Here is a 27,203-nt window from a genome sequence, read left to right as displayed (position 1 = left end):
TATTACTTTATTACAAATATAACAAAAAATTAACATAAATTAAATATTACAATATTACTTTTTTCTGGAGAGAAGTCTGTTAAAAAATAATTAATCAATCAACCAATGAAGCTACACAAAAAGAAAATCCTATTTATATATCACATAGCAATAACATAACCTATTGGAATTTTGGCAAAGAAAGTACAGAGATTTACCTATTTATATTTAAAAGAACAATAAATTTATTTGTTTTATTTTGCACACGTTTTTTACTAATGCTATTTCCTTCATGGTGTGTTTGTTTGTACAATCCAAAAAATGGCACCCCAAGCAGTGGTAACCTCCTCGGAGCGACATACCGTTTATATTTAATTAAAGTGCCATTATTCCCATCCAATTTAAATGGTCAATGAACATGTGAAAGTCAAAATAACTTGACATTATTCAAAAGTTATGTTCAATTTCATATTGTACTATCATGAAAAAAATAACTAATATTCCAAGTGATCAACAGAAACGTTCATATTGTATCTATAACATTCAATTCTTAAAAAGATTGAGGCAATCTTTTTTATAAATTTGATTATGATTTCAGCAGGAAACATATATTGGAAGGACATAAACTAGTACAAACCCCGACCCAAAACACATATAAAGGGTTGTCTGCGTAACAAATTGTTTGTTGGTTAGATAAAAAAATATCAAAAATACGATACTGGGAATTGCTGCCCACCGCCCACGCCCCCTAGCACCGGCTTAAGCAGAATTCAACATTTAAACATGAAAATGGTGAGTTTTTTAATTTAAAAACCATCCGCAGGTGTGTTCATATGGCGATTATCAGGGAACCTTCAATGAGACATTTTCGTGCCATTCCTTGAAGATCGACGTATGGTCCCCAAGTAAAAGAATGCGTGTGCTCTAGACGAGAAAACAATGGGCGACTCTAACCAAATGAAATTTTGAGAGGGGGGTCAGATATTATGAAGTCTGAATATCACAAAGAAGACTTCAAAAGACAAACTTAAAAAGCAGGCAACAAGTCCTAAGGTACGTGGTTCGACAATATTCAAGTAGGAATATTCGAATCACCCATCCAGAAAAAAAAATCAAATAGAAGAAACTAAATTACTATATACTCGCAAACACAACTTGCCTTACTAGACGATCGATCTTCATGGATCGGAAATAGTGTATGTACGGGGCGACTTTTTGCGACCGCCTCACGGCACAAATAACACTGGTGTGCCATATATTAGGGAAAAACAGAATCCCTGAAGGGAGTCCGAAATGTTTTGTTTAAACATGCATTTAAGATCAATTTTGTGAAGATAAGTTGGCGCTAATTTGAATTTATAAAGCTTCTTAGAATTACTGCTATCCTATAAAGAAACATGGTCGTAACTGAAGAAGTGTACAAACCTCGAGGGTTAACAGAAAAATGCATTTGATTGTTTAAACTTTTAACAAAACTGTTTAATCAAATGTTAGTAACGTACCATATATCAGTATGAAAATATGTAACCACAGCAAGTCCATTGTTCCTATTTTCATCTGTTCATGTTAAATCTTACATACGTAGTAATCAATAAACAATATCCATACGTCCGCTTCGAAATAACATGTATTACATGTTACTCTCTTTGCATTTCAAATCTTTGAAAAACTAATCATAACTAGCTTACGCTATATTTGAAAGACGATAACTGACACAGATTGCAATTTTTTATTACATTTGTATGCAAATGTTTAAAAATAACGAGCATTTTCGGAGTGGAGTACATGCATTTGTGATAATTGTTCAGATAACACAGTGCATGTTCATATCGGTATACCCTCTTTGCAAAATAAACTTAATCGCTACCCTCATTGCACATGCGCAGGTCACTCTCTGCTGAAAACAAATCGACGACAGAGATACCATGCAGTAAATGTTCATTCTACTGTTAAACGTTGGTATGTGGTGTGAAAAGCAAGTATACTAAGAACACTAGAATGTTTTAACTATGTCTTTCTTAGGAATTCGTTCATTGTTCAGTTACTGCAACTCCACAATTAGCTACACAAAGTCGCAATGTCTCGGCATGTTTTGTGGGCCAGAATGAACCAATGAACAAAATATCGCGATGTTTCGCAACACCCACCGCCTTATTATGTTTTGTGGGCTAAAGTGAACAAGTGGTTTGATTATGATATTGATATGCACCCTGGATAACGTACTGATAAATCTTCCTTCTCTACTTTTTCACACAACGTATTGATTACGATCCATATCAATTTGATCAATATTCACCGAAAATTATCTCCACTCCCGTCAAGTCAAATAACCTCAGTGCCCTTTAACAATCTCAGATTTTTTTCTATATTTTTTTATTTATTTATTTACTTATTTATTTGTTAATTTATTTATTTTTTGGTTTGGTTTCTACTTCATGCTTATCAAAATTTATCAAAATTAACAATATAACATTCGTATACTTCCCTAATAGTATTGCTTACTCATTTGAACTTTGATGTTTTAATGACAATGGGTTTTTAGAAGAGATAAAAAATGAATGTAGCAAGTCAATATTATGAGGTTATTATACATTGTCGAGTACAGTATTGAATTCTCATGGCCGAATCTGCTGTAAATTCTGAATCCGTGTACGAGTCCGGTTGAAACTGCATTGTTCTAAACAATGTAAAATGACCTGGGTTTTTTTCATTTTTTTTACATGTTAACGAAACTGTGTTGCTTCAAATACTATAAGAAATTGATAAAGCTTTTGTTCTACCCTGAAAAATGAGATTCGATGGGGTACGATATGCATTTGATATAGATATTTTGGATTCTGAAAATGGAAAGTTAATGAGGCTATATTGGATAGACATGCATTTAATATAAATATTGTGTAATCCGAAAATGAAAACTAGGCTATAATATCTGGTGCGATATGCATTTGATATGAATTTTTTATTCTTGAAATGAAATCGAGGCTAAATTTATAACATTGTATCCAATAAAGATTTCTTTTTGAAACATCACGGGGTTCAAATTGTATTTTAAAATGTGCCCCCAAAAAATGTACAAAAAGCCTCAATTTAACATGTTTGCAAGGACAGTTTGGTTATTTTCAAACGTATACATTCCAGAACAAAACTTTATTTTGCTATTTTCCTTTAGGATTTAACCCGTATAACAATGAATTGGCGCATGCACCATTCGCTCTTAATGCAGTATACCAACCTTTTTCTTTCATGCAAGCATTCAAGTATCCCTTTTTCCAAAATCTAAACAAAAAGTGCAATTGGTCACTGCAGGCGTCAGATATAGTTTTATATACTTTATGGATCCCAGCTGAAAATTGCTGGGTTCGTTGCTGCTTATGCATTACTTCACAGCTTATAATGATATAAAACCAGTCATTTATTACGTCTTTTCAGCTTTGCATCGCTTATTTTTCAAAATACTATCTACTGTCAGTCTGAAGTCTATGTTTATGAGGGTCAATCCGCCCACAAGGGAGCAGAAAGCAGCTTTCGCTGTCGAGAACGGACCAGTATGTCACCAGTCATGCCCTTAAAGGGTTAATCTTGAAGCACAAAGTGATGATAATTTACCTCCCAGAGAAAAATAATTATTTCTAGAAAACAATCTAAGTTCAACGGGCAATAGTCAAGCTAAAGTATTGAATCTTCTCACACATGATTTGAGTGTTAATAAAAAGCATATATATAAAGTTTGAAGTAGATACATTAAGAATTAAAGAAGGTATTACAAAAAGAAAAAAATCATGAAAATTCTAAGTTCAAGGGGGATAATTCTGATATTTTTATGCCAAAGTTGTAAACCTTGTCACATCTGATGGGGTTGATGATCTGCAACATAAATTTGAAGTTTGAAGTATATACCTCAATAAATAAAGATCGAACTTATAGTGAAAAGGCGTAAAAACTTGATTCAGAAATCTTGACGAGATCGCCGACGCTTGGTGTGTAGACTCCATATAGTCAAGATTAAAATGATGTGTATATAATCTCCATACTGCCATCTATCCATATTTCAAGTTTCATAAAAATATTTTCAGTACCTAGCTTTTGAGTAATCACAAATACTATTATATTTGCCATATTTTAGCCTATTTGTTGCCATAGCATCCAAATTTTTCAACATAGTAATAAAAGAAAATGATGTGTATAATCTCCAGACTCCTATCTGCCAAGTTTCATAAAAATATTTTCAGTACTTTTTGCGTTATCACGTGATCCAGTTTTTGACATATTTTCAGTTTATTTATTGCCATAGCAACCAGAATTATTTTGCCAAAGGAAGCTGCATAATCTCCACACTGCCATTTACATGTATGTTTCATAAAAAATATTTTCACTACTTTTTGCGATATCACAGGATCCACTTTTGTGGACGGACGGATGGAGGGTAAACCAATAAAGTTCCCTCCGGTTAAACCGATAGGGGACTTATAATGGAATTTTAATGGACCGATTTTATTTCTTTGCAGATCACATATAGTCACGTGGTATACGTGTATGCACGTGTATGAATATAGATTTTTCAGCAAAATAATTCGCATATCACGTTGTATTATTTATTAAGGGTTTGTTATAATATTATTTGGGCCATTAACACCATTTTAAGTACATGTTTAGATTTTTTTATCTCTATTTTTTATCAAGGATGACAAACTATAACTAATGTGAGATTTTTATACCGAAATAAATCTATTTTATTTAGAATCTTCTGGTTTGCTTCCTGAAGACTGGGACAAAATGCTGAGGTTAACCCTTTATGCGATCTGGCTCGGTGTCCGCCTAATAATCTAGAAGTCTAGTCCCAGGCCTGGTGCTTTAATTCCTGATGATTTTTTCAAGACACCAAGAGAAAACTCAACAGCATTAAGCTAAATTATTTACCGTGTGCTTGGCTTGTAAATTTAATTTTTCGTTAGTTTTTGAGCAGTTAGCTGACTTAATCGAATAAATCAGTCGGTGCTTCTAAGATTTATTTCAATCAATACCACAAGGAACCGACCATTAGCAAAATGTTGGATTAATTAATTTTACCACCATAAATCCAGGTTTTTCGTTATAAAGAAAAGTTAAGATGGTAAGAAAAACAGAATTTGATTATTGCTATCCATTTTAATTGATTAAATACATTTACGGTATTTTTTCTACTCGATAATAAAATTTCTTATAGGGTAATTCGGATAGGACATCAATTCGGATAGGGATTTTATAGTATCGTGTCATACTCGATTAACATAGCCTTTATCCCTACAATATTTTATAGTGTTCATACTGCATAAAGGTATAGTTTGAATTGTTTATTTCAATACTAAAATCATTTGAATAGTTCTTTTCACCTGAAATTCGGTTTAGTTTACAAAATGTGTAACACAGCTGACACACCCTAATCTAGGAGGCTGTCCCCTTGAATTCTTTCATATTACCGCACAAAATAGGATGTTTTTTGGCTGTAAATTATATTTAAAACCATTTTAAAAGTAATGAAATTTTACTCAATTTATTTTGGGTTCTTAATACACATAAATGTTACTACTTGACAGGAATACAGTAGATTTTGTCAGGTAAACTGATTGTCGGGTAAATATGAAGGATCACAGTAATTCCAAACATCTAAAGTGATTGAGTTGCTTGATTGAATTCTGGCACCATAACTGAGGGGTGTTGGCAATGAATCTAGTAATATTTTGTTTTCTAAATTATCGATAGTAACCACAATTTTTGCTTGTTTATTTTTAAGGCTGGAGATGGATCAAGTCTCCAGTCACTGGAGCATCTTATGTCAGAATTTTTCAATGCTGCAACTAGTAATGAACGCAAGAGGCAGATAGGTGAGTATACTTTCATATCATGATACAAATAAGTACCTATAGTTTTAGCAAATTAAAGTGAATTATAGCTATAATGTTAAAAATTTCCTTCAGGCACAGAGAACCACAGATATGAATGTTTTTTTGCTTGTTTTAAGAGGGCAAACATGTATTTAAATTTTAATAATGTTTTAATAATGGAGTTTAGGACAATAGATGTACCAGTGGCAGTTAATTACCTGAAGAAAGTAGTAATGCGTCATAAAGGAAGCCAATTGTCAAAGAGCAAAAGATGGCACAGCCAGTTCCCAGGCATCGAAAAATTATTTTCAGAGTCACTCATCCTGCAGGAAGAGTAACTTCTAAATCCAATGTGCAGGCAACATTTTTCTACTCGTCCTGCATCAAGTTTTCTTAAATTCTACTTGTAATTACGAGCAGACGAGTGGAATTTTCAATATCTGAGTTCCATTCACATCGTATAGCTCTTAAGTCATAATCACTCAGGTAATTCAAGTAGCAAATCTAAAAAAATGTTATTATTTAGTGATGTATTATCAAAGACTTCATTTATTGTTACCATCATTGTAGAGGAGATACTGAATCAGTTTAGTCAGACTAGAGATTGTTGGAAACAATGCCTGTTCTTCTTATCCAACTCACAGAACGAATATGTTATGATGTACTGTCTCACTGTACTGGAGGTAAGGATTTGTTGAGATTTTGGTGTAAAACTCTGTTTTTCTGTTTAAGAAAACATTAATTTTATTGTATGGTAAATCTTTGATTAAACATATTAATTTCATGTATGGGAAGTTGTCAGCAACTTGCTTTTAAATATCTGGAAAATAAAGTGATCCCTCAGAAGCATTAGAATCAGCAAAATTACATGAAAATTGCAGACTCAGTTTGATTGAGTCTGTACTCTGCACGTGAGCGATAATGAAAAAGTGCAAATTCTTTCATGCCCTCTAGCACTGGCTTGAGCTGTACTCAATTTTCAACACTTAAAAATGCTGGAATCAATTATCCTGAACGGCAAAAGACCAGAAAAATATAACAACTCTGAAGTGAAGTATGTGGCAACTTTTTACAGCTGCCACATGGCACTTGACACCTGCTGTTGTGATGTATACATATAAGTATGTGGAAAAAAATTGATAAAAGTGATAAAGCCTGAAAAATAACTTTGACAAATGAAAATAAAGTGGACTTTAGGAGACTTTCAAAAAAACTTAAAACATTTTTTGGTTTTGATTCCTTGTTTATGTACAATTATATGAATTTAAGTTCAGAAGTATACTTCAGACGGCAGAGCTTGTTGAGGTTATCTATTTTCTGCCGGTTTCGGTTCTATCAAACCTTCATCAGGATCAGATTAAAGATAAGTTGTAGAAAATAAGTTGAATTTATTTTTGTTCCAGATGAATTCAATTCAGGATTAAATATTTCAATAACTTTATTAACTTTTCTTTTCAGAATCTCATAACTAAACAATGGGTAGGATTTTCTGTAGATGACAAGCGAGAGATAAGAATGTTGTTGAACCAGTACTTGCTCGAACATCATACCAAGGTGCCAACATTCATCCGGAATAAGCTTGTCAAACTGGTGGTAGATGTTGGCAAGATCGACTGGCCTCACTTCTATCCTGACTTCTTCTCTAGTATCATACAGGTGATTGATGTCACTCTCAATGATATCATAATACTCCATGATTGTAATGATGTTGATTTTCATTTGATTAATAGTGATGTGAATATTATCTGTAATGTATACTTAGTGCCTACAATTTTACGAAATAATTTTTTTTAAATTTTATAGAAAAGTTTTTGAATTTGTTTTATTAACCACTTTTGAAGAAATCTTACTGATTTTTAAAATGGTGCTTGTTTTATTTATTTATTTTTCATTGGTTAAATTGCGACATATATATGTTATATACACAGCTGTTGTCAGTTTATGAAGAAATCTTACTTTTTCTTTGAAAAATGATGCTTGCTGTATTATTAATAGGTTATAAATATTTCTGACAGGTTCTATGGCGGTATATAAATGGTTGGTATAATCCTCCCCGCGATATTTCAAAATTAATTACCATTTATATAGGGTCATATAACCTGTCAAAAATCTTTATAACTTATATTCTGAAGTAGTTGCTTGCCATATAACCTAAACCTTTCTTAAATATTCTTTGTAAAAAAAAAAATTGTGAACTACATGTAGCAAATATATACTAGTAGCTTTGTATTAGGCTCCAAAGAAGAGAATTGTAAGAAAATTATTTACTTATTACTAATTTTATTTTAATTTACAGCTTGTACAGCAGTCAGAAACCACATCACTGGGGATCATACTCCTACACACAGCCTCAGAGGAGCTGGCTGTGCCTAGGGAGGAACTGTCTATGTCCAGAAAGGAAGAATTGCATAAGCTTCTTCTCCAGCAAGTTCCCACTATCTTAAGCTTACTAAACAGTAAGATAATATGTTGATATATAGATCATATAATTCGAGCCGCGTCACGACAAAACAAGCATCCACGCAGTCTGATCAGGATCCATGCTGTTCGCTTACAAATCCTATAACAAGTAGAGAAACTGATAGCGAACAGCATGGATACTGATCAGCCTGCGCGCATGCGCAGGCTGGTCTGGATCCATGCTGGTCGCAAACCCATTATGTTGGTTTTGTCGTGACATGGCTCATTTGTAATAACTATTGATTTAATATACTTTCTAAAGCCATGCGCTAGACTTGTGTTATTTTTTGCAATATTTAACAACTTGTCATTCAAAACTCCTTTTTGAAACTAGTAGTAAGTTCAAACAAGCAGTTTGAACACTGGCTTGAACTGCCTAGGGTCATTGTTAACTTGAATTATATAAAGCCTCTGTACTGAAGGTAGGTGCTTCTACTAAGATAGTTGTAAAATTGCACCAAGGATTGTCAGTTTACTTCCTTATTCAGTAAAATATGCTTGTGAAACTTGTGATTCATGCTGCAGATTAGCCAAATAAGCATTTAATTATTTAAAGTCTTTTTTTAGGATAGTACTTGAAGCTGTTGGTAACATATAGTGCTTTTTTCTTTTTTTTTTTAAATGTCTGAATGCATAGATCCCTGACCTGACTAATTCTAATTATCTGATTAGTAGATACAGTAAGAATTTCACCACAACATATCTGTTAACAAGAGAGCACATGTCAATGTTTGTGGTTTGTTATTCAAAAAAAAGGTCAGAGTAGGAATCAATCAATTAATGAAGGAGGGACTTCAGTGGTTTTCCTCTGATAATAAAACGCAGAAATTTTTTTAAATGACATAATAAGTGTTTGTCTTGAAATCTTGCCAAAAAATAGTGAATATTCATTTAATGTCAGCTTCATTGTTTTACAGATGTACTTGATATGGCTTTGGAAAGACATCGTCACCTAGTAATGGCCACTCCACCACCATCCCCTACCCATGGAGAGTCGGGAACGAGGAAACAACAGTCTGTTCTCCTATTCACAGATTCGCCATTGAAATCTGGTAAGTGCACAGAGCTATATTTAGATGTAGAGGAAGCTATGACATCATACACTTAAAATCTGTATCAGCGATTAATTATGCCGCAAGTACACATATTCATGAGCAGGGCTCACGCTGTCAGTCGCCATTTGCGATAATTTTATAATATTGGCGATTATTTGTGGATTTTGCATCTAATATCCACCAATTAGCCACAGACATCGTCCGAAATTGATAACCTGAATATTTACCAACCCAAAATTTGCTGTAAACTGCCGTGGATTGAAAATTTTGATTTTTTTGTTTTCAGCTGCTTGACTTAATCGCCAGTGGAAAACAATAATAAATAATAATTTCAAATTTTAGTGGATCTTCTGTAAGTAGCATGCATTATACAGATACGTCATAAGATTTATTTAATGAATTATTGTTTTTTTGTGGTGTTGATTTGACATCTTTTTTTTTTTTAATTCCAGATTCTTTCATGAGTGACATGTTCAAGTCTCCTGGAAGCCATGTGCAGTTAGAGGCTCTACCACCACTTGACTCTGGTACCCAGGAACTGTGTGCACTGACACTGAACTGCCTTTCTCACTACTTCAGCTGGATCCCGCTCTCTTCCTTTATAACCCCATCTCTACTGAGCACCATTTTCCACTTTGCTGGTTTCGGGTGCGAGACCCAGGGTGGACGTACCATGAACTCCGGTGCTAATTTCAACTCTTCTTCGTGCCATCTTGGAATTATTGCTATGAATTGCATCAATGAACTTTTATCGAAGAATTGCGTGCCGGCTGAGTTTGAGGACTATTTGTTACAGATGTTTCAGCAGACATTTTATCTACTACAGAAACTCACCAAGGATAGTAGCACATGTTCAAGTGGAAACAGACTCACAGAACTTGACGAGAAGTATGTTTATGCATTCTTCTATAATAGTGAAATTGATTGATATATTTTTAAGTTTTAAGTTTTTGGACACAAGCAGTGCATCTTTAGGCTGGTTCAATAGACTTCTAACTTTTACCTGTTTGAAACGGATGATTTGAAATTGATATACCATAAAGTTATCTTTGACTGTTCCATTTTTGAAGCAGGGTAAAGAACAAATTTTTCACAAATGTCTTGGGGCAAACTTTAGTTATGTAGGATTTATTGTACAATGTATTTGATTAAATGTTTTTCTTATTTCCAAGAATAATACATGTAAAATAAACCTTAAATGACATTAATATTTTATTATTTACAGTTATGTAGAAAAGTTCACCGACTTCCTTAGGTTGTTTGTGAGCATACATCTAAGAAGATTTGAATCAAGTACACAGTTTCCTGTCATAGAATTTCTGGCACTTCTCTTTAAATACACCTTTAGACAGGTAAATTCTACTAAATACTACAATACATTTCCTTTGTTATTTATTATATCAACTGATGAAAGCTTATTAAAGGAAAACATGTTTTGATGAAAACCTTTTTATCCTAGCTAAATACATAATTAAAGCAGCTCTCTAATTTTCATGAAAATTTTGAAAATATATTTAAAAAAAAATTAGTTATGTGAACAAAGGAAGTCATTTACTTAGTGCAAAAGGCACTTGTAGTCCACTTACATTGCCAAAAAGAGGTCAGAATATTGACATATAGCAGCACAATTACTACATTGGTATGTTAAACAGAAAAAAAATAGGTTTTACATTGACTTGAAACTTAAAAATTCAGCCTGTCTTGGAGTTTAAAATCATTGGTCAGTATAGTTAAAGGTAATATTCATTTGAAAAACTTCTGCATGCATATCTTCCAGGACATAATTGTAAGTCACTTAATTGGAGTCAAAATTAAGGCATGGATTTTCACTCAGTTGTTTCCCTTTGTTAATAATGAAGATTCTTGTCTGGCTTATTTTACTTTGAATCATTTATAATAGGCGAGAGTGATGTGAATCTAACTGTTATTGTTTATTATTTCAGCCATCTAATGAAGGGTTTTACAACTGTTTAGATATATGGACAACTTTTCTAGACTATCTACTGACCAGGTCAAAGGGTAGACAGAGTGAACTTCAGGCCATTGTTGTTAGGTAAAGTTATTTTTTGTGAAATGCCCTGTTATAATAAATATGTTTATTTATTGCCAGGTTTTAGCTGAACACCCCCAAATGAGCCAAAATATTTTAAGAAAATCAAACTTTTGAAAAAGGTACTAAGATTTTAAGACAAATAGATTCAAGTAATAATTTATTACATGTCATGTGTGAGTTATGTGAAAATCTGGAGGCATGCTGCTTTTAAGCATTTGAGATACATTTGTTATATCCTTTAGAAAGTCATTGTATACATGGGTACAAGTTTTCCAGCATGTGTCAGAAGTCAAGGTCTTTTATACTTGAAAGCACACATTCTATATTAGCCAATTAAAATCATGCTGAATTCAGGGATTTCTGATGTTTTTAACTTGCAAACATGTGTAGATGTTTCAGGTTTTGTTTGTTTTTTATCTTATATATAAATCAAGCTATTCTATTTCTTAGATATAAAGAAGCTTTAACGTCCCTGGTACGACATATTCTACAGAAGCTACAGTTTAAATACAATCAGTCACAACTAGAGGAACTTGATGACGAGACACTTGACTATGATGTAAGTTGTAATTGTAATAACCTGGTAGTAATTTTCTGTAGTTGTTATAACCTGTAATTATAATAACCTGGTAGTAATTATCCGTAATAGAAATAATCTGGTAGTAATTATCTGTAATTGTAATAGCCTTGTAGAAATTATCCGTAATTGTAATAATCTGGTAGTTATTATCGTAATTGTAATAACCTTGTAGTAATTATCCATAATTGTAATAATCTGGTAGTAATTATCTGTAATTGTAATAACCTTGTAGTAATTTTCTGTAATTGTAAAAATCTGTTAGTAATTATCTTTTATCACATAAACCATTGCGTTTAATAATTCCATTTTATAAAAACAATATTACACTAGTGTAATAACACTTTGACATGACATCATTTGTATTATTAATAGAATATTATATTTGCGTAGATTCAATACTAATTTTATTAAACTCGTTGAATAAAACAATATTATGCTTGCCAGAGGCTCACATGATATGATTTTATTCAGCTTGTTTAATGAATTCAGTATTAAACCTACACTCATTCAATATCCTCTATTTATCTGTTGCCCATGTTGGCTAAGGGTTTGTATGCTATGAGGGACATTGAAGTATTTTATCTTGTAAATATAGCTTAAACAAGGTCTTCAGTTTTATTCAGGTGTCACCCTGTGTCTTAATTAAATATTACTAATGTGCATTAGAGTTACTAAAGTCTTCCCATACAAGAAAACCTGGAAAATTTCCATATAAAATCTTTGTATACCAGGAATCTGGAAAATTGCTATTATAAAGCTTGAGGGAATGTCTGATGATGTAATTTTAGACTGGGGTGTGGGGGTGGCAAATGTCCCTGATTCATTAGTATTGGGACATTTCTAAAAATATATTTTTCTTACTTTCAGGAGGAAACAGAGTGGCAGCATTTTCTACGACAATGTCTGGAGTTGATTGCTCGAGTTGCAGAAATACTGACAGCCGAGACCTTCCAGATACTGGTAAATAGATATACTTAAACTTGTAACTTAAAACAAACATTAATTTAACACAGCACTGTTGTGACTATATAAAGTTTAAAGATGAGAAGATACACTGTGATTGAAGAATTTTTAGTTCAAATATTTGGAGTATAGGGAGAGCTATTGTTCTTACGAAGGCATCGGCATGGGTGTCATGCTTTGGTTGAGTTTTTGCGTGCATGTTGGCATCTCCACAATTACTGATGGGAAGGGGTTGAAACTATATGCCCTTTTTTGTAAGCATAAAAAAAGGTCACTGTCCAAGGTCTATAACTCTAACAAAACATTTTGGCAAAATTATAGACCTATCTGAAGGTAGAAAATTGTACATTATCAAGGCTCTTGTTTTATCAAGCACTGAGAATAGTCAAGCACACTTTTCTTCTGACAGTTCTTATGTTTTTAAAAGTATTTCAGTTTCGAAAAAGTTATTTATAAGAACAAATATTTATCTCACACCCCTTCTGCTGTTACAGCTTGGTAAAAATGGTATTGCACGGCGTGCATATATTCTGATGTGACGTCATTTTCGTTATACAAGCATAGGGTTAAGACACGCTGAATGTTAGTGTTATACTTTAGGCATGTCAACGAAAAATGGTTCTTTTTCACTTCAAGTGGTCTTTATTTTTGGTATATGATAAAAAGATTATTAAATTCGAATAAGTTAAATAATAAATTTATTGAACTTGTTGAATGAAATAATATATAATGCTCGCCAGAGGCTCGCATATGATTATTTTATCACTTTGTTCAATAAATTCAATATCAAACTTACACTCATTCAATATCCTCTTTATCAACAACAAACAGTTTTTGTGTCTCCTGTATGATAATAGAAAATGACTTATTCAATCACATTGTTACAGTCAACTTCAATGATAATGTAATATATGAATACTTTTCCATTCAGTTTTGTATACTTTTTCAGTATGAACCATTTCAAGAAGTGATGGAAATATATTTTGGTTTAGAGAGACATATCCAATCTACAAACTCCAAACGTAGTTTAAATATACGAGGGGAGAATGACTGTAGACGTCTGCACTGTTCTTTAAGAGATCTTTCATCCCTATTACAAGGGCTTGGCAGATTAGCTGATCATTTTATAGCTGAAAAATTTGCTGAAAGATTTGCAGATGGTCAAGTGTTAATGGAAAGGTAAGTATCATTGAAGATTCATAAAAAAAAATTTTTTTTCATATTTTTTTTTTGTCTTATGGCCCTGTTTTTGTCTTATGGCCCTCACAATTTGTCATAGCACCTTCATTTATTCACCCATACTGTGAATTCACTTAATTTTGTGGGCATAAAAGAACATTTGCATGGGATCTTAATTTCATGGACTGTCTGTATTTCCAAAAGGTAACTTGTAAAAAATGTGATACAAAATAATCTTACAGCAGACAAAATGAAGTTTTATTGGATCTTAAATTCAGGGATTGATATATCCACGAAAATATATGCCTCACAAATAATAATGATTTTGCAGTATCTAAGATATATATTCAAAATGTTTGTCCCTTTCATAGATCATTAAAAATGTTTGTCCCTTTCATAGATCGCTTTGTTTGTGGTTTTAGGTAAATTGTGTCAATGTAAAGATTGCTAAGGCTAGAAAAGATGTCTTTATACTAGTATCTAAGTTCACTTTGTTAACAATTTTGTTAAGTTCACCGGCTTATGTCAATAGGGAGAGCAACAGAGTTGTAGTCTAGCAGTTGTTGGTTTAATCCTCATGCCAGACAGAACTTCTCTGTGACAACTTACATTAAACATTGAGTCTAAAGGTCATTTATCTCTTACTGCTGATGTAAAAATAATGTGGGATAAGTACAATTTTTTATCATATATTTCTTGAATGTTATATTTCAGATTAATACATATGGTTGTGTATGGTAGTAGAGTAAAACTGTTTGAACTGACGTCCACAGAGCAAAGTGTTTTACAAACAGATCTGATAGAAGTGTAAGATAAACAATATTTATTACTTTTTGTTTGCTGGTGAGAATTTAATCAAGGATGGGCACTCAATTTCTATTCTTTTACCATCTTCTCTTTAATTATCTTTTATCTTTAGTCTTAAATTATCTTGGGAAAACAATTTGTTCTGCAGAATTTGATAAATTACTCATTATTCTTAAGATTATTTACAGTTAAACTTCTCTATTAAGACCAACCAGAAATGAAAATAAAATTGTCCTCTTTTGAAGATTACCTTGAGCAACTTACGATTTCAGCACATTTTAAATCATTTATTTACATTTATCTACATGTGATTTTTATTAAGAGATGTTTATAACACAGATTTCACTGTATTTGTTATAATTAGGTCAGAGATACGCAAGACATCCAGATAAGATATACATGTAAAAAAGTATTGCAAACAGTTTACACTTTTCACTGTGCAAACCCTATCATTGATGAAGATCATTTGAATGAAAGTACATTTAAAATACTGCCAAAATACAAATTTTAACCTCTCCCCACACCCAAATACATTTCAGATTTATGCTTAAATTTCATTTCTTGTTAACATGCATACTTATATAATCCTGGATATATGTCTTTTAATCATAATTACATATTACAGGCATGCTCAAGCGTTAGCGGCAATCAAACCATTTGCTCATTGGCTGTCACAGTTCTACGCTGAGTCACAGAATTATCCTGATCAGAGGAAGAAGTTTACTGACATGGTTACAACATTACTGGACGCCATCACTGGTCTGTTTGAGGAACAGGTAGATAGAATTAACAGATATATTAACCCTTGACCCACTTTTTAAATTTGTGTAATAGATTTGCCCAGCTTTGAATTTGGAACAGTCCATTTGAATTTTTAAGGGATTTTGATATCAAAATACACATTTAACTACCAACATGATAGGGCCTGGACAAATTGCATAAAAAAGTACAGGCTTGTCTGGTTCTATACTGGTGACAAGTGTTAGGATGAACACTTATTTCATATTTGTGTAAAACACATTGTTCATGATTCACAATAGTGTTGCTTTTGTTAAAGATTGTTGACTTACATGAAAAATTAATAATAAAGGATATTAGTAATTGTTTGTTAAAGAATAAAATGATTTTTTTGTATTTTCCAGATACCTGACAAGATCTCGCGTTCAGCTGCCCACTTGTTACTATCATTAGTGACCACTGTAAGACCTAACTTCTTGCTACAAATTACGTGTGTCCAAGAACTCTACAATAAAGCAAGTCAAGGTGCATTTAGGAAAGTTAATATAGAGGTATGATCACTTATATTATGCAATATTAATGCCTGTAATAATCTAACCTAATCAGATAGTTTAATAACATTATAAGACAGAGTGTTTTACAGAATTAAGACAAGAATATGGTAAAGTGACTTTTTGGTCACTTTTTATAGTTCCCTTACATCTTGTCTTCATTTCTCAACTGCAGTAAATTTTGTCTAAAGGTGTGCCTTTTTGGGTGGGTGGGGAAAGTTCAAAACCAAAACAACAACAAGCAGCTTAGAGTAGGTGACAAAAGTTTGAGTAAACTACAAGTAGGCGATGAAATTATTTGCTCATGGTTAGGTGATTACTAGGGATGTCATCTGGACCCGAAATGGCCATCAGGATATCATGATTACTACAATTGTAGATGACTGACAAATCATTTAGTCTCATATGCAGATATTTTACTTCAGTTAGTATGAAACAAAAATTGTTTAATATATTTAATATAATCTAAATACGTAGGCACTAGATAAATAGGGCTCTTTGTCTTTTCTGACTTTTAAGTAAAAATCAAGTCATTCTTTTAACTGAATTGCACATATTTTTGTCAGGTACAACTTCTGTTGTACAGAGCCCTCAGTCTTCACTTGTTACTACCATGGAACAATATTCCTGATTCTGAACAAGATTGGAGTAACCGAGCCAGCAATCATGAGAGTTTCTGCCACCAGATGGCAGCACCATATTTCCAATTAAAAGACACTTCGTCACTGATAAACAACAAAACTGCCCAGGATGCAGGTAAATGATTTTTTTAAGTTGGATATAGTTAATTACCTTACACCTTATGAAATCAAATGTAGCTAATAAACTTCCAGATTTTGCACATGATTATGCAATGTATTTCATTATTGGATCCAATCTTATCAATTTAGCCTCTTTTTCATTTTCCAGTCCAAAAATCCATATTAAAATTACAGTTGTACTCAATTAAGAATCGTTTCATGTTGCAAGTCCAGAAAATCCATATCAAATCCATATTGAACTCCAAGTACCTCATCCAATAGAGGTTTGAATTCAGTATTGTACTCAACAAGGTATGAAAACCTGATAGGGTTAAAGGTTATTCAATAATGTTTTATGATTTATTCAGACCATAAATTACTTAGATGGAATATGATGGTACAATAGATTTAGTCTTTTTTTATTATCCACCCAGCCATAATATCACTTGTATTTCATTAAATTAGGAACATTTCATTTATTTACTTATTGTTTTGTATTAAAAATAAGGAAAAAGAATATGAATCAGTTGCAAGCCTTGATACTATGATGTGTATGAAAATGAATTAGTTATATTGTTTCACTGATTCACTGTTTATCTGTCATAATAATGTGTTTTTCAGCCAAGTTGGTGATAAGTAACAGTTTAAAGCTGATGGTAGACTGGGTCGAATGTGTGTCAGGAGAGGTGGTAAAAACAAAACAGATTTGTTACCAGTCTATGTCAGAGATTGTGAACATCAGTCTGGCAGTATTTCCGGTCTTCATTCATCAACCTGGTAAGATTACAGTGTTATGTTAGATGAAATAGAATTTATATTGTGTTGGAATTATAAGCTTATGGACACACTCTCGAATAATCTGTTCCAGGAAGCAACTGGTACTAAGCAATGAGGGTAAGTTTCTACTTCAAGGAAACAACAGCTTCCTCCTGATGGGGTTTGAACCCACATGGGGACCAGCATTCTTATGATAACTTGTTACAGTATTAATTCTAGCAGATTTTGTTTCCAGTCTGTTGGGTCTTAAAAAAATTCACAGAGTTCAAAGGTTATGAAAAGGCATGAATCATATTGTATGATGTATGGTAAATATCTACAGTAAACTTCACTTATAGCGAACACGGTTATAGCGAACTTCCGGTTATAAGGAACAATTTATTTTGGCCCGAATTTTGCCCTTCTTTATTTCATATAAAAATATACGGTTATAGCGAACACGGTTATAAGGAATTATCGCTTATAAGGAACTCATTTCTTAGTCCCAATTTAGTTAAAAGTGCATAAAATTACACTTTTATAACGAACTACAAATATCGTCTATTCGTAAATATATCCCGCATTTTCAACTTTCGTTTTCATTTGCACGGAATAAAACTCGCGGAATGTACCGTTTATTGTTGTATGTAATTCAATATATGAAAATGAATTTGTATAGAAGTATGTAATAGTTTTCTATTTAGAATATTTTTAGCTTGAGTTCTTGTCACAAAAATAAAACGGTAATTCCTTTTATTCTATAATTTCTTTTCTTTAATAGTTTGCTCGAGTAAAATAATTATCGGTTTTCAACATAATCACGCATGCTTGCAAACATAATCCATAGAAAACTACAAAGTATGCTTGATTGAAATGAAAAGAAATCTATATATTATTAGTTAAAGTCACCCTTAAAATATAATAGAAGATATTCAATATAAAAGGAAGAAAAATGGAAAATCTTGTTTATTCTTATTCATTGAAAGAAAACGAAAAGCACAGTGCAGTGAGTTAAGAAACAAAATATGATGTTTATGAAAAATTGAGAAAGGGAGTAAAACTAAAACTGAAATAGCAAAGGATTTTCAAATTCCAAAATGTACGCTCTCGGGTATTGTGTCTAAAAAAGAAATAAATGATTAATTATTCTTAATCAAATGCTCTTAAAAATGGCGGACGATGTTTAACAATCAGTTCGTTATATGTAAATCTGTTCGCTATAAAAACTCCTGATACAAGGAACTAATTCGCTATATGCTTACAAGGAACTCCGGATATAAGGAACAGATTTTGAATGTCCCAATGAGTTCGTTATAAGCGGAGTTTACTGTATTGGTTAAAGTGTTTAAAATTGATTTGGCTTAAATAAGATTACTACACAAGACAGGAAATATAAATTTCAGAGCCACAGATGTCAAGGTCATGCAGAGGTCAAATGTCAACATATGTGTTCAACATCTGGCCCAGGGGGGTGTTGGAAAATGTTTATGCATGACTGGTCCATTATTGTTAAATCCTAGTTTTTTCCAGATATTAAACAGCAACTAAGACAAGAAACATGATGCTTTCACATTTCATTACCTTTTCACAAGGCAATATACATAATCTAATTTCATGCACATGTCTTTATTGTACAATGTATATCTGTGTAACATGTGTGCATATTTGTGCAATAACTCCAGTATACTTTTGCATTACACATAAGAATAAGTTTCTCTCTCCACAGAAGATTTTTTTGCTGAAATTTTGCTGATTTAGTGTTGAGATGAGAAAATTTCCTGATACTTTTAAAGAAATATTTCCATTATTTGACCGACACTGATTAAATGAAATAACCTATAAAATGCTGTAAAAAATCAGTGGTCATATGAAAATGTCCATTTTTATCTTAACAATTTGAAGTACTAAATACAAGTTGAAAAAAATAGGATCTAGTGGGGTTTTATGCTGCAGTTTGAGCATGAAAGCTGATTGTGTGACAGATAAACTTAAACTGACTTAAATGGTGATTAATATACCTTCAAATGCAATTCTTTACGACCTTTGTTCCCTGTGAGTTAAAATTTAACATTAAATGTTGTGGAGTGGTTAAGGTTGCTGACTTCAAATCACCTGCCACTGACCAATGTGGGTTTGATTCCTATCAGGATCAACATTGGACATTTATCCAGCATTTTTACTGAACGTTGATGGTTCTACTCAGGTGCGTGTTCTTTCATGTAATAATGCACAGACAGGGTCAACCAAGGTCTTTCTCCAACTTCATTGCTGTTCAGTAAATAGATACAAAACTTGTTCTTTCAGATGTGGTAGAAGAATTGATGACATTTTTCCTGGCCTTGTTTCAATCATGTAGAGTACAGATGGGAGTCCCTTTTACAGAACATGCCATTCAGACATTCATGGGACTTTTCAGCAAGTATGACAATTTCAAAAGTTTACAATAATATTTGCTTGCATGATTTTGTCAGTTTGTGGGAGGTCAGTGCTTCTGTTAAGTTTAAAGGCTGACACTTGTGAGTATACAAGTGCCATTATAAATAAGCCTTGATTAAACACAAAAATAGTAATCGTGTGGGTAAGTGGTATGGTATATACTTGCAATTTACATCTGCAGATTTAAACCCAAATTGAGGGGTGGGGGAATTAATGACATTTATATGGTGAAGTAAACAGAAGGTCTGTGCTTCTACCAAAGATGCTTAATCATTAAATAAACAAATACCAGGGGCAAATAGGGGTATTTTTATGATGTGACTATAAAAGTTTCATGATTATGTTAATCTGATATATTGTAAAGAAGAAATCTATTTTAGCTCACTTTATAAATGTTGAAATACGTTTTTATAACTTAAAAAGGGAGATAATTATGCTTGTTTATTGTATAAACATATAATTACAATATTTGGGAATAATTTGTATATTCAGAGAGCAGTTAGCAGAAACCATAAGGCATGAAAGCAGTGCTGCACATCGAGTGATAGAAAAGTAAGTTAAAATAGCGCCGTATGTAGACATTCTAAACAATATCTCCATAAGATACTATACCGATTTATGCATATTTGTAACACATTAAGTTTTGTGATTGAATCCATATATCAAATTATTAATTGAACAGATTTTATTAGAATTATTAATCATATATTTTGTTTTTACTTGAAGTCTGATGAAATAATGTGTGTCAGAAAAACCATTTGGCATGTAAATTATGATGTTTAGAATTATTGTGGGTGTTAGCTTAAGGATCCTCAGTGGTTCTACTCAGGTGCCCGTTTATGCCTGAAATAATGCACAGGAGGGCACTTGAGGTCTTCCTCCATCAGTGAAGCTGGAAAGCCGATTTATGACCTAAACTGTGTTAGGAGGACATAAAACCCAAGCAAACAAAAAGTAGTGAAACAACAAGAACATAAGCTGTTGTTGTTTTTATTTTTTACAAGGGTGCATCATAAACGCCACAATGTACAGGGTGACACATTTAATTTTCAGTTGAAACACTTGTGTTAAGTCATATTTATATGCCCTAAAAAATTTCGGGCATATAATGTTATACCCACTGGCGTCCGTCCGTCCGTCTGTCTGTCCGGGCTTTTTAAGAGAAGTAGGGGACCATCTAACTGTAAACAGAACAAAAGAGAACAATAGAGTTCATTCCGTAACAATAGAAAAAGGGGCCATGGTCCTCTAGTAAACAAAAGAAAGTAACAAAAGAAATGGCCCCTTTAGTCCATTTAAGTGGCATGTCTGTCTGTTAGCAATTTAATTTCCGGAGCATAACTTAAGTTCCGTTTGGCCCACAAAATTCAAACTTCATAGGATGATTGTCCATATTGGGTAGAAGACCCCTATTGATTCTGGGGTCAAAAGGTCAAAGGTCAAGTTCACTATTACCTTAAAACTGAAAACAGTTTCTGGAGCATAACTTAAGTTCTGCTTGGCCCACAGTGTTCAAACTTCATAGGATGATTGTCCATATTGGGTAGAAGATCCCTATTGATTTTGGGGTCACAAGATGAAAGGTTAAGGTCACTATTACTTTAAAACTGACAACAGTTTCCGGAGCATAACTTAGGGTCTATTTCGCCCGCAATATTCAAACTTCATAGGATGATTGTCCATATTGGGTAGGAGACCCCTATTGATTTTGGGGTCACAAGGTCAAAGGTTAAGTTCACTATTACTTTAAAATTGAAAACAGTTTCCAGAACATAACTTAAGTTCTATTTGGCCCACAGTGTTCAAACTTCATAGGATGATTGTCCATATTGGGTAGAACAACCCTATTGATTTTGTGGTTACAAGGTCAAAGTTCAAGGTCGCTATTACCTCAAAACTGAAAACAGTTTCCAGAGCATAACTTAAGTTCCATTTGGCCCACAATATTCAAACTTCAAAGGAGGATTGCTATTTGAAGGAGGTAATACTTTATTTAATTCCCATCTCTTACAAATGCTTCATCCCTACCAAAAAAAAAAACCACTTTCAGGCATATAATGCTCCGCCCTTGTATGTCTATTTGTGTCTGAAATAATGCATAGAAGGACAGTAGAAGTCTTCCTCCACCAATAAAGCAATAAAATTACCACATGACCTTTTAAAGTATCAGGGACTTAAAACCTAGCTACGTTAATTCTTAATTAGAATTTTTTCTCCATTTTTATGTAAAATAGCAAAGTAAGATTAAGTTTTTACGTTATTTTTGCCAGGTATAGTACAGTTTAGCTATTATTATTATTATTAGCCATCTTAACTGTAGTTGTTTCATTATAGATTTTTGAAGATTCTACAGATTATTATACAAGAACCTGGTTCATCATTCAAAAGATTTCTACCCAGTATTATAGATATATGTATGGAACATATATATCCTGTTATAGCTCAGGTAGTAATTTATTCTATGTAGCATTTTAGCTATATTGAACATGTATGTCCTGTTACAGTACAGATGACAAATTTTACAAAGTATTATAGATAATCATATGCATGGAACATATAGATGTATGGAACATATATAATAAATCAATGTTATTTATGTTACATGTATCATAAAAACTTTTCTATATTTGTTTGTTTGTTACCAATTAATGTTAAACCTCTCTTTTTGGAGACCAATGCATTCATTTCCTTTCAAACCAAGTGGCAGAATTTTTGGGACCATAAAAAAAGTAAATGCATTGACATGGATTGTAGAAGCTTAAAGAGAATCTCCTTAAGGATTGATGTGTTAATTAGGATAATAAATAATTAATAATGCCTGACCTCTGTTGCTATAGAAAATCAAACCACCTAAAAATTTCAGTAATCAGAATGTATTTTATTTTTCAGCGTTCCTCTCCAGATATGAAACAAGTGTTGTATGAATTACTGCATGAATTTCTCCTTAGTAACTGGAAATATTTCTTCAAGGGGTCTGTGTTAACATCTTTTAGAAGCAAAGTGGAAACTGTGGAGAATGAAGCACAGTTTTCAGCTATCATGCAGGTTAGAATGTCTGCCACGATTTCATGATTAATCCTAGCAAACTGTTGCTCTATAAGTGTTAAAAAATTATAAGTATTACTTTGTATGATTAAGTGTGGCATGGCCAAGTGGATAACGTGTCAGACTTATAATATAAGGTGTGCTAGCCACGTGGGTTCAAACCCAAACAGGTTCAAGTTGTTGTTTCCGTGAGCAAGAAACTATACACTCATTGCTTAGTACTGGTTGGTTCCAGGAATGAATTTATTGCTTCCAACACAATCAAACTAAAACAAATTAGTATAAACTCTATTATATAATTGATAAATAGATTTGTCCAGATTTAAAAGATGAACTTGACCATTTAATATATTTAGTGTAACAAGGGTTAGATAAGCAATTATAATGTTTCCACATGTCTGTGATATATATACGTCTGACCATGCATAGTTTTAACCATACATCTTTCAGTTGAATATTTTCTACAAAGATTACAGTGATGTACCTATCTATTATTTCAGGCATATGGTCAGTCATTTTTACAAACAGATATTGCTGTCTTCAGACAGAATCTCGAGTCTTTAGAGAAACTGAATACTAAATGGAGACTTTATAAAAAGGTAGATATATAAAATTTTACATGTGTATTAATATTTGTTCATCAAAAAGGTAGAAATAAGGATATTTGTATAAATTTTGTTCATCAGCATCATAACTTCACTTGAATAACCAGCCCACCCCCCCCCCCCACACACACACCATCTTTTCATCATAAGAATTAAAATAACTTAATAGGTAAAGGATATTAATTCTGAGTTACCTTTTTCAGATAGTTGTCAAAGACTTCATCACTTTACAACTAAAATTTATTATTTATCTTTTGCTAGTAGAAAGAGATAATCTTTTAAGGTATGTTGAACTACATTGAGAGAAAAAGTATAATTTTCATGATATCAGTGTGTTTATTGACATCTCGTCTGACATCATTTGGGAATGTAGATATTGCTTGCTGTATTCTGTGGTTTATTGTGTTTGAGTACTCCCACGTATGTTTAAATGGCAATAATGAGAAGTGTTTTAGAATAAGTAACCACCAACAGACAAAGAGACATTTTTTTCAACCTTTTAGTTTTGTTTGCTTTCTATCCCCTAACCTCTTTGGGAGATCAGCATGTACATTTGTGCTGTCCAAATTTCCTGGAAATTGGTCAGAAAGATTGTTATGATGATTTAAAGGTCAAGTTTGTATATGGGTCACCTGGGATCAAATACTAGGTCACACAGTTCAAATATGGAAAGACCTTGTTAACACTCTTGGGGATTTTGTTCCAAACCAAATATCCTGGAAATTGGTCAGAAAGGTTGTTTTTATGATTTCTAGGTTTAGTTAGAATATGGCTCACCTGGGGTAAAAAATTAAGTCATACAGCCCATTTATGGAAAAACCTTGTTAACACTCTTGAGGCTGTTGTTTTGATCCAATTATCACGGAAACTGGTCAGAAAGGTTGTTATGATGATTACTAGGTCAAGTTCAAATATGGATCACTTTGGGTTAAAAACTAGGTCACACAGCCTAAATATGAACAAATACTTTGATAACACTCTAAAGGGATACTGTTTTAGTCCAAATATTCTTATAATTGGGTTTCAGCCTACATAATAAGGTGAGCTATATAAGGGTCACTATGGCCCTCTTGTTTGATAAAAGAGTGGAAGTAGAGGCATCTGTGTCCTATAGACAAATTTCTAATTAAACATGACTTTACCCCATGCACATCATAAAGGAAAACAGAATCAAATTAATGTACAGGCTGCTTTAACTTATAAGCAACACCACTGAATTTTTTGTCATTTTTAACATATTGGCAATGGCTTATTGTCCAGGCAAAAAAAAAGAAGTAGTGCATCTGGAAATGTTATCATACATGTAAAATATAATTATGAATATTTCAGCCTATATTTTACACGGGGATGCTGTCACAGTTCATGAACGTTCTACTTCAAGTGTTAGTACACAAGTCACATGACCTACTACAGGAAGAGATTGTTGTGACCATATATAACATGGCCTCTGTAGACTTTGACAGATTCTATTCAGAATTCTTACCACATTTCCTCACAGGATGTGATGGCCTAGATAACGGACAGAAACATATGCTAGGGCAAAACTTCAAAGTGGAAAAGGTATATAACTTTTTTTGATGTCATACTAGATGATAACTAATTTAACTGAAACAATTTCAATACCTTGACTCTTCAAAGAATATGGAGTGCTATTGTACTCTCAGGAATTTGCGTTGGCTTTGGCATCACACTTTGCTTAAGTGTTTTTGCCTGCAAGTTAGTATCTCAAACACTACTGAGGGAAATGAGTTAGATAAGTTATAATAAGACATCTCTGAATAGTAAGTGTTAGGCTAGGTAAAATCACCCTTAATTTGTACACTTGACTTTTTTTCTGTTAAAACTATAAGTCTTTTGTAAACATGAACACAAATCTGGAGGCATGCTTGTTATTTCATTGATTTTGAATGTGTACCTAGGCAGTCTGTGGCTGATTGAATAAGGTCATTGACTTTAAACCACTTGCACGTCACCATGGTTGGTTCAAATCCCTCTAGGGCTATCCAGGTAGCTTATGAAATGTTGGTGGTTCTAGTTCTATTCGGGGGGGGGGGGGGGGGGGGTGGGGAGGTGCCCATTTGTGCCTGAATTAATGCATAGAGTGGCACATGAGGTCTTTCCTCCACCCTTAGAGCTACAAAGTTGTCACATGACCTTTACAGTCAATGTTGGTGCGGCATTACACCCGACCAAAATACATACATGAATTTCTTGCTCATACATGTATGTGGCAATATGTACTAAGGTATAAAAAAAATGAGACAGCAATCGTATATCCAAAATATCTGTTATATTGTCACCTTAGTGCAGTAACACTCCTAACTACTTTAGAAGGACTTAACCAGTTACTGCAAAAAGGTGTAGATATGTTTATGTACAGGGCATATTACATATTTTGCACTGTATCAGTATGTTTACATACTTTATAATTAGATTTTGTTGCATAATTTCAAGTGTTATCGTTTAAAATTTATTAATATTAATTCCTTAATATTTTTGTTTGTGATTTCAGGATCTGCCAACATTTACACAGAATCTACAGAGATTTGTGAATGATCTGAGATACTACAGACTTATGAACACTAGCTTACCTGCGGGATCTGTGCAATTTTCATGATGTTCACTAGTTGTTAGTGTGTTTTATTTATGTTAAAAATCAATTGTTTCTGACAACAGTTAATTCCATCAGAGCAAGCAGCAATTTGAAACTGCCTAAGTTTTTCAGTAAAGAGTAAGGCCAGCTGGAACAACCATGCAGTCAAATTAGGATTTTTAATTTGTCTGCGTACAGTCTGAGGAGGGTCTGTATTCCTCCAATTGGGAGAATTTTTATAATTTCATCTTTAAATCCCTAGAATTCTAAATGGAATGTTCCATCTTCCAATTAGGACAAGTTCATGACACAAATTCAATAAAGTAAGGGTTCAGTCTACTTTTTGTGTAATCTCAGTTATTGACTAAGGTTTTGCATTGGAATTAAAAAAAGAATTTTGTAATGTTTATATTGGCCTCAGTAACAGTCACGTAATAGTTTTAAAGTAATTGTTTGGTGCTATGTCTAGTAATATCTTTATAATTATCAATGAGATTCTTATTGTATTGGTTTTTTGACACATTTATTGAATTTTTTTTCATTCTTGATTTGTAAATCTCAAATGTTTATTGGCTGATCACTATCCAGATACAGCTACTGCTACAATAAACTGTATGCTGGCTCCATCATCACCTCCTTAACTTCTTACATGTTCAAACCTTTTCTTGGCATTTAAGATTTTTGAAAAAGTAACTGTTCACAGACAGGATTTCCTTTTATTTAGAAATTCATATATTATCTGGGAAAAATCCCAAAACTTATTGAGGTATAAGGCTTGTTTTAGTAATTTTGAAATACATAT

The 27,203-nt window shown here is 32.8% G+C and overlaps 1 protein-coding gene across 1 annotated transcript; it reads left to right on the top strand.

The window, feature by feature from the left end:
* Positions 1–4,949: 4,949 nt before the first annotated feature.
* Positions 4,950–27,203, top strand: LOC132740032 (exportin-6-like). Its single transcript, XM_060727888.1, has 24 exons — positions 4,950–5,089; positions 5,750–5,840; positions 6,411–6,523; positions 7,299–7,496; positions 8,137–8,296; positions 9,218–9,352; positions 9,808–10,243; positions 10,581–10,707; positions 11,299–11,408; positions 11,859–11,967; positions 12,856–12,948; positions 13,901–14,130; positions 14,845–14,937; positions 15,563–15,713; positions 16,080–16,226; positions 16,793–16,982; positions 17,588–17,743; positions 20,027–20,141; positions 20,651–20,710; positions 22,493–22,604; positions 23,048–23,203; positions 23,704–23,802; positions 25,138–25,368; positions 26,321–27,203. Exons 1-24 carry the CDS (start codon positions 5,087–5,089, stop codon positions 26,423–26,425), a joined length of 3,420 nt encoding a protein of 1,139 aa, XP_060583871.1. The 5' UTR covers positions 4,950–5,086; the 3' UTR covers positions 26,426–27,203.

This window comes from Ruditapes philippinarum, unplaced genomic scaffold (genome assembly GCF_026571515.1).
Source record: "Ruditapes philippinarum isolate M1 unplaced genomic scaffold, ASM2657151v2 ctg1255_1_1_1_1, whole genome shotgun sequence".
Classification (NCBI taxonomy): domain Eukaryota; kingdom Metazoa; phylum Mollusca; class Bivalvia; order Venerida; family Veneridae; genus Ruditapes; species Ruditapes philippinarum.
The sequence above is the reverse complement of the archived record's forward strand: the minus strand, read 5'-3'. Positions and strand labels throughout refer to the sequence as shown.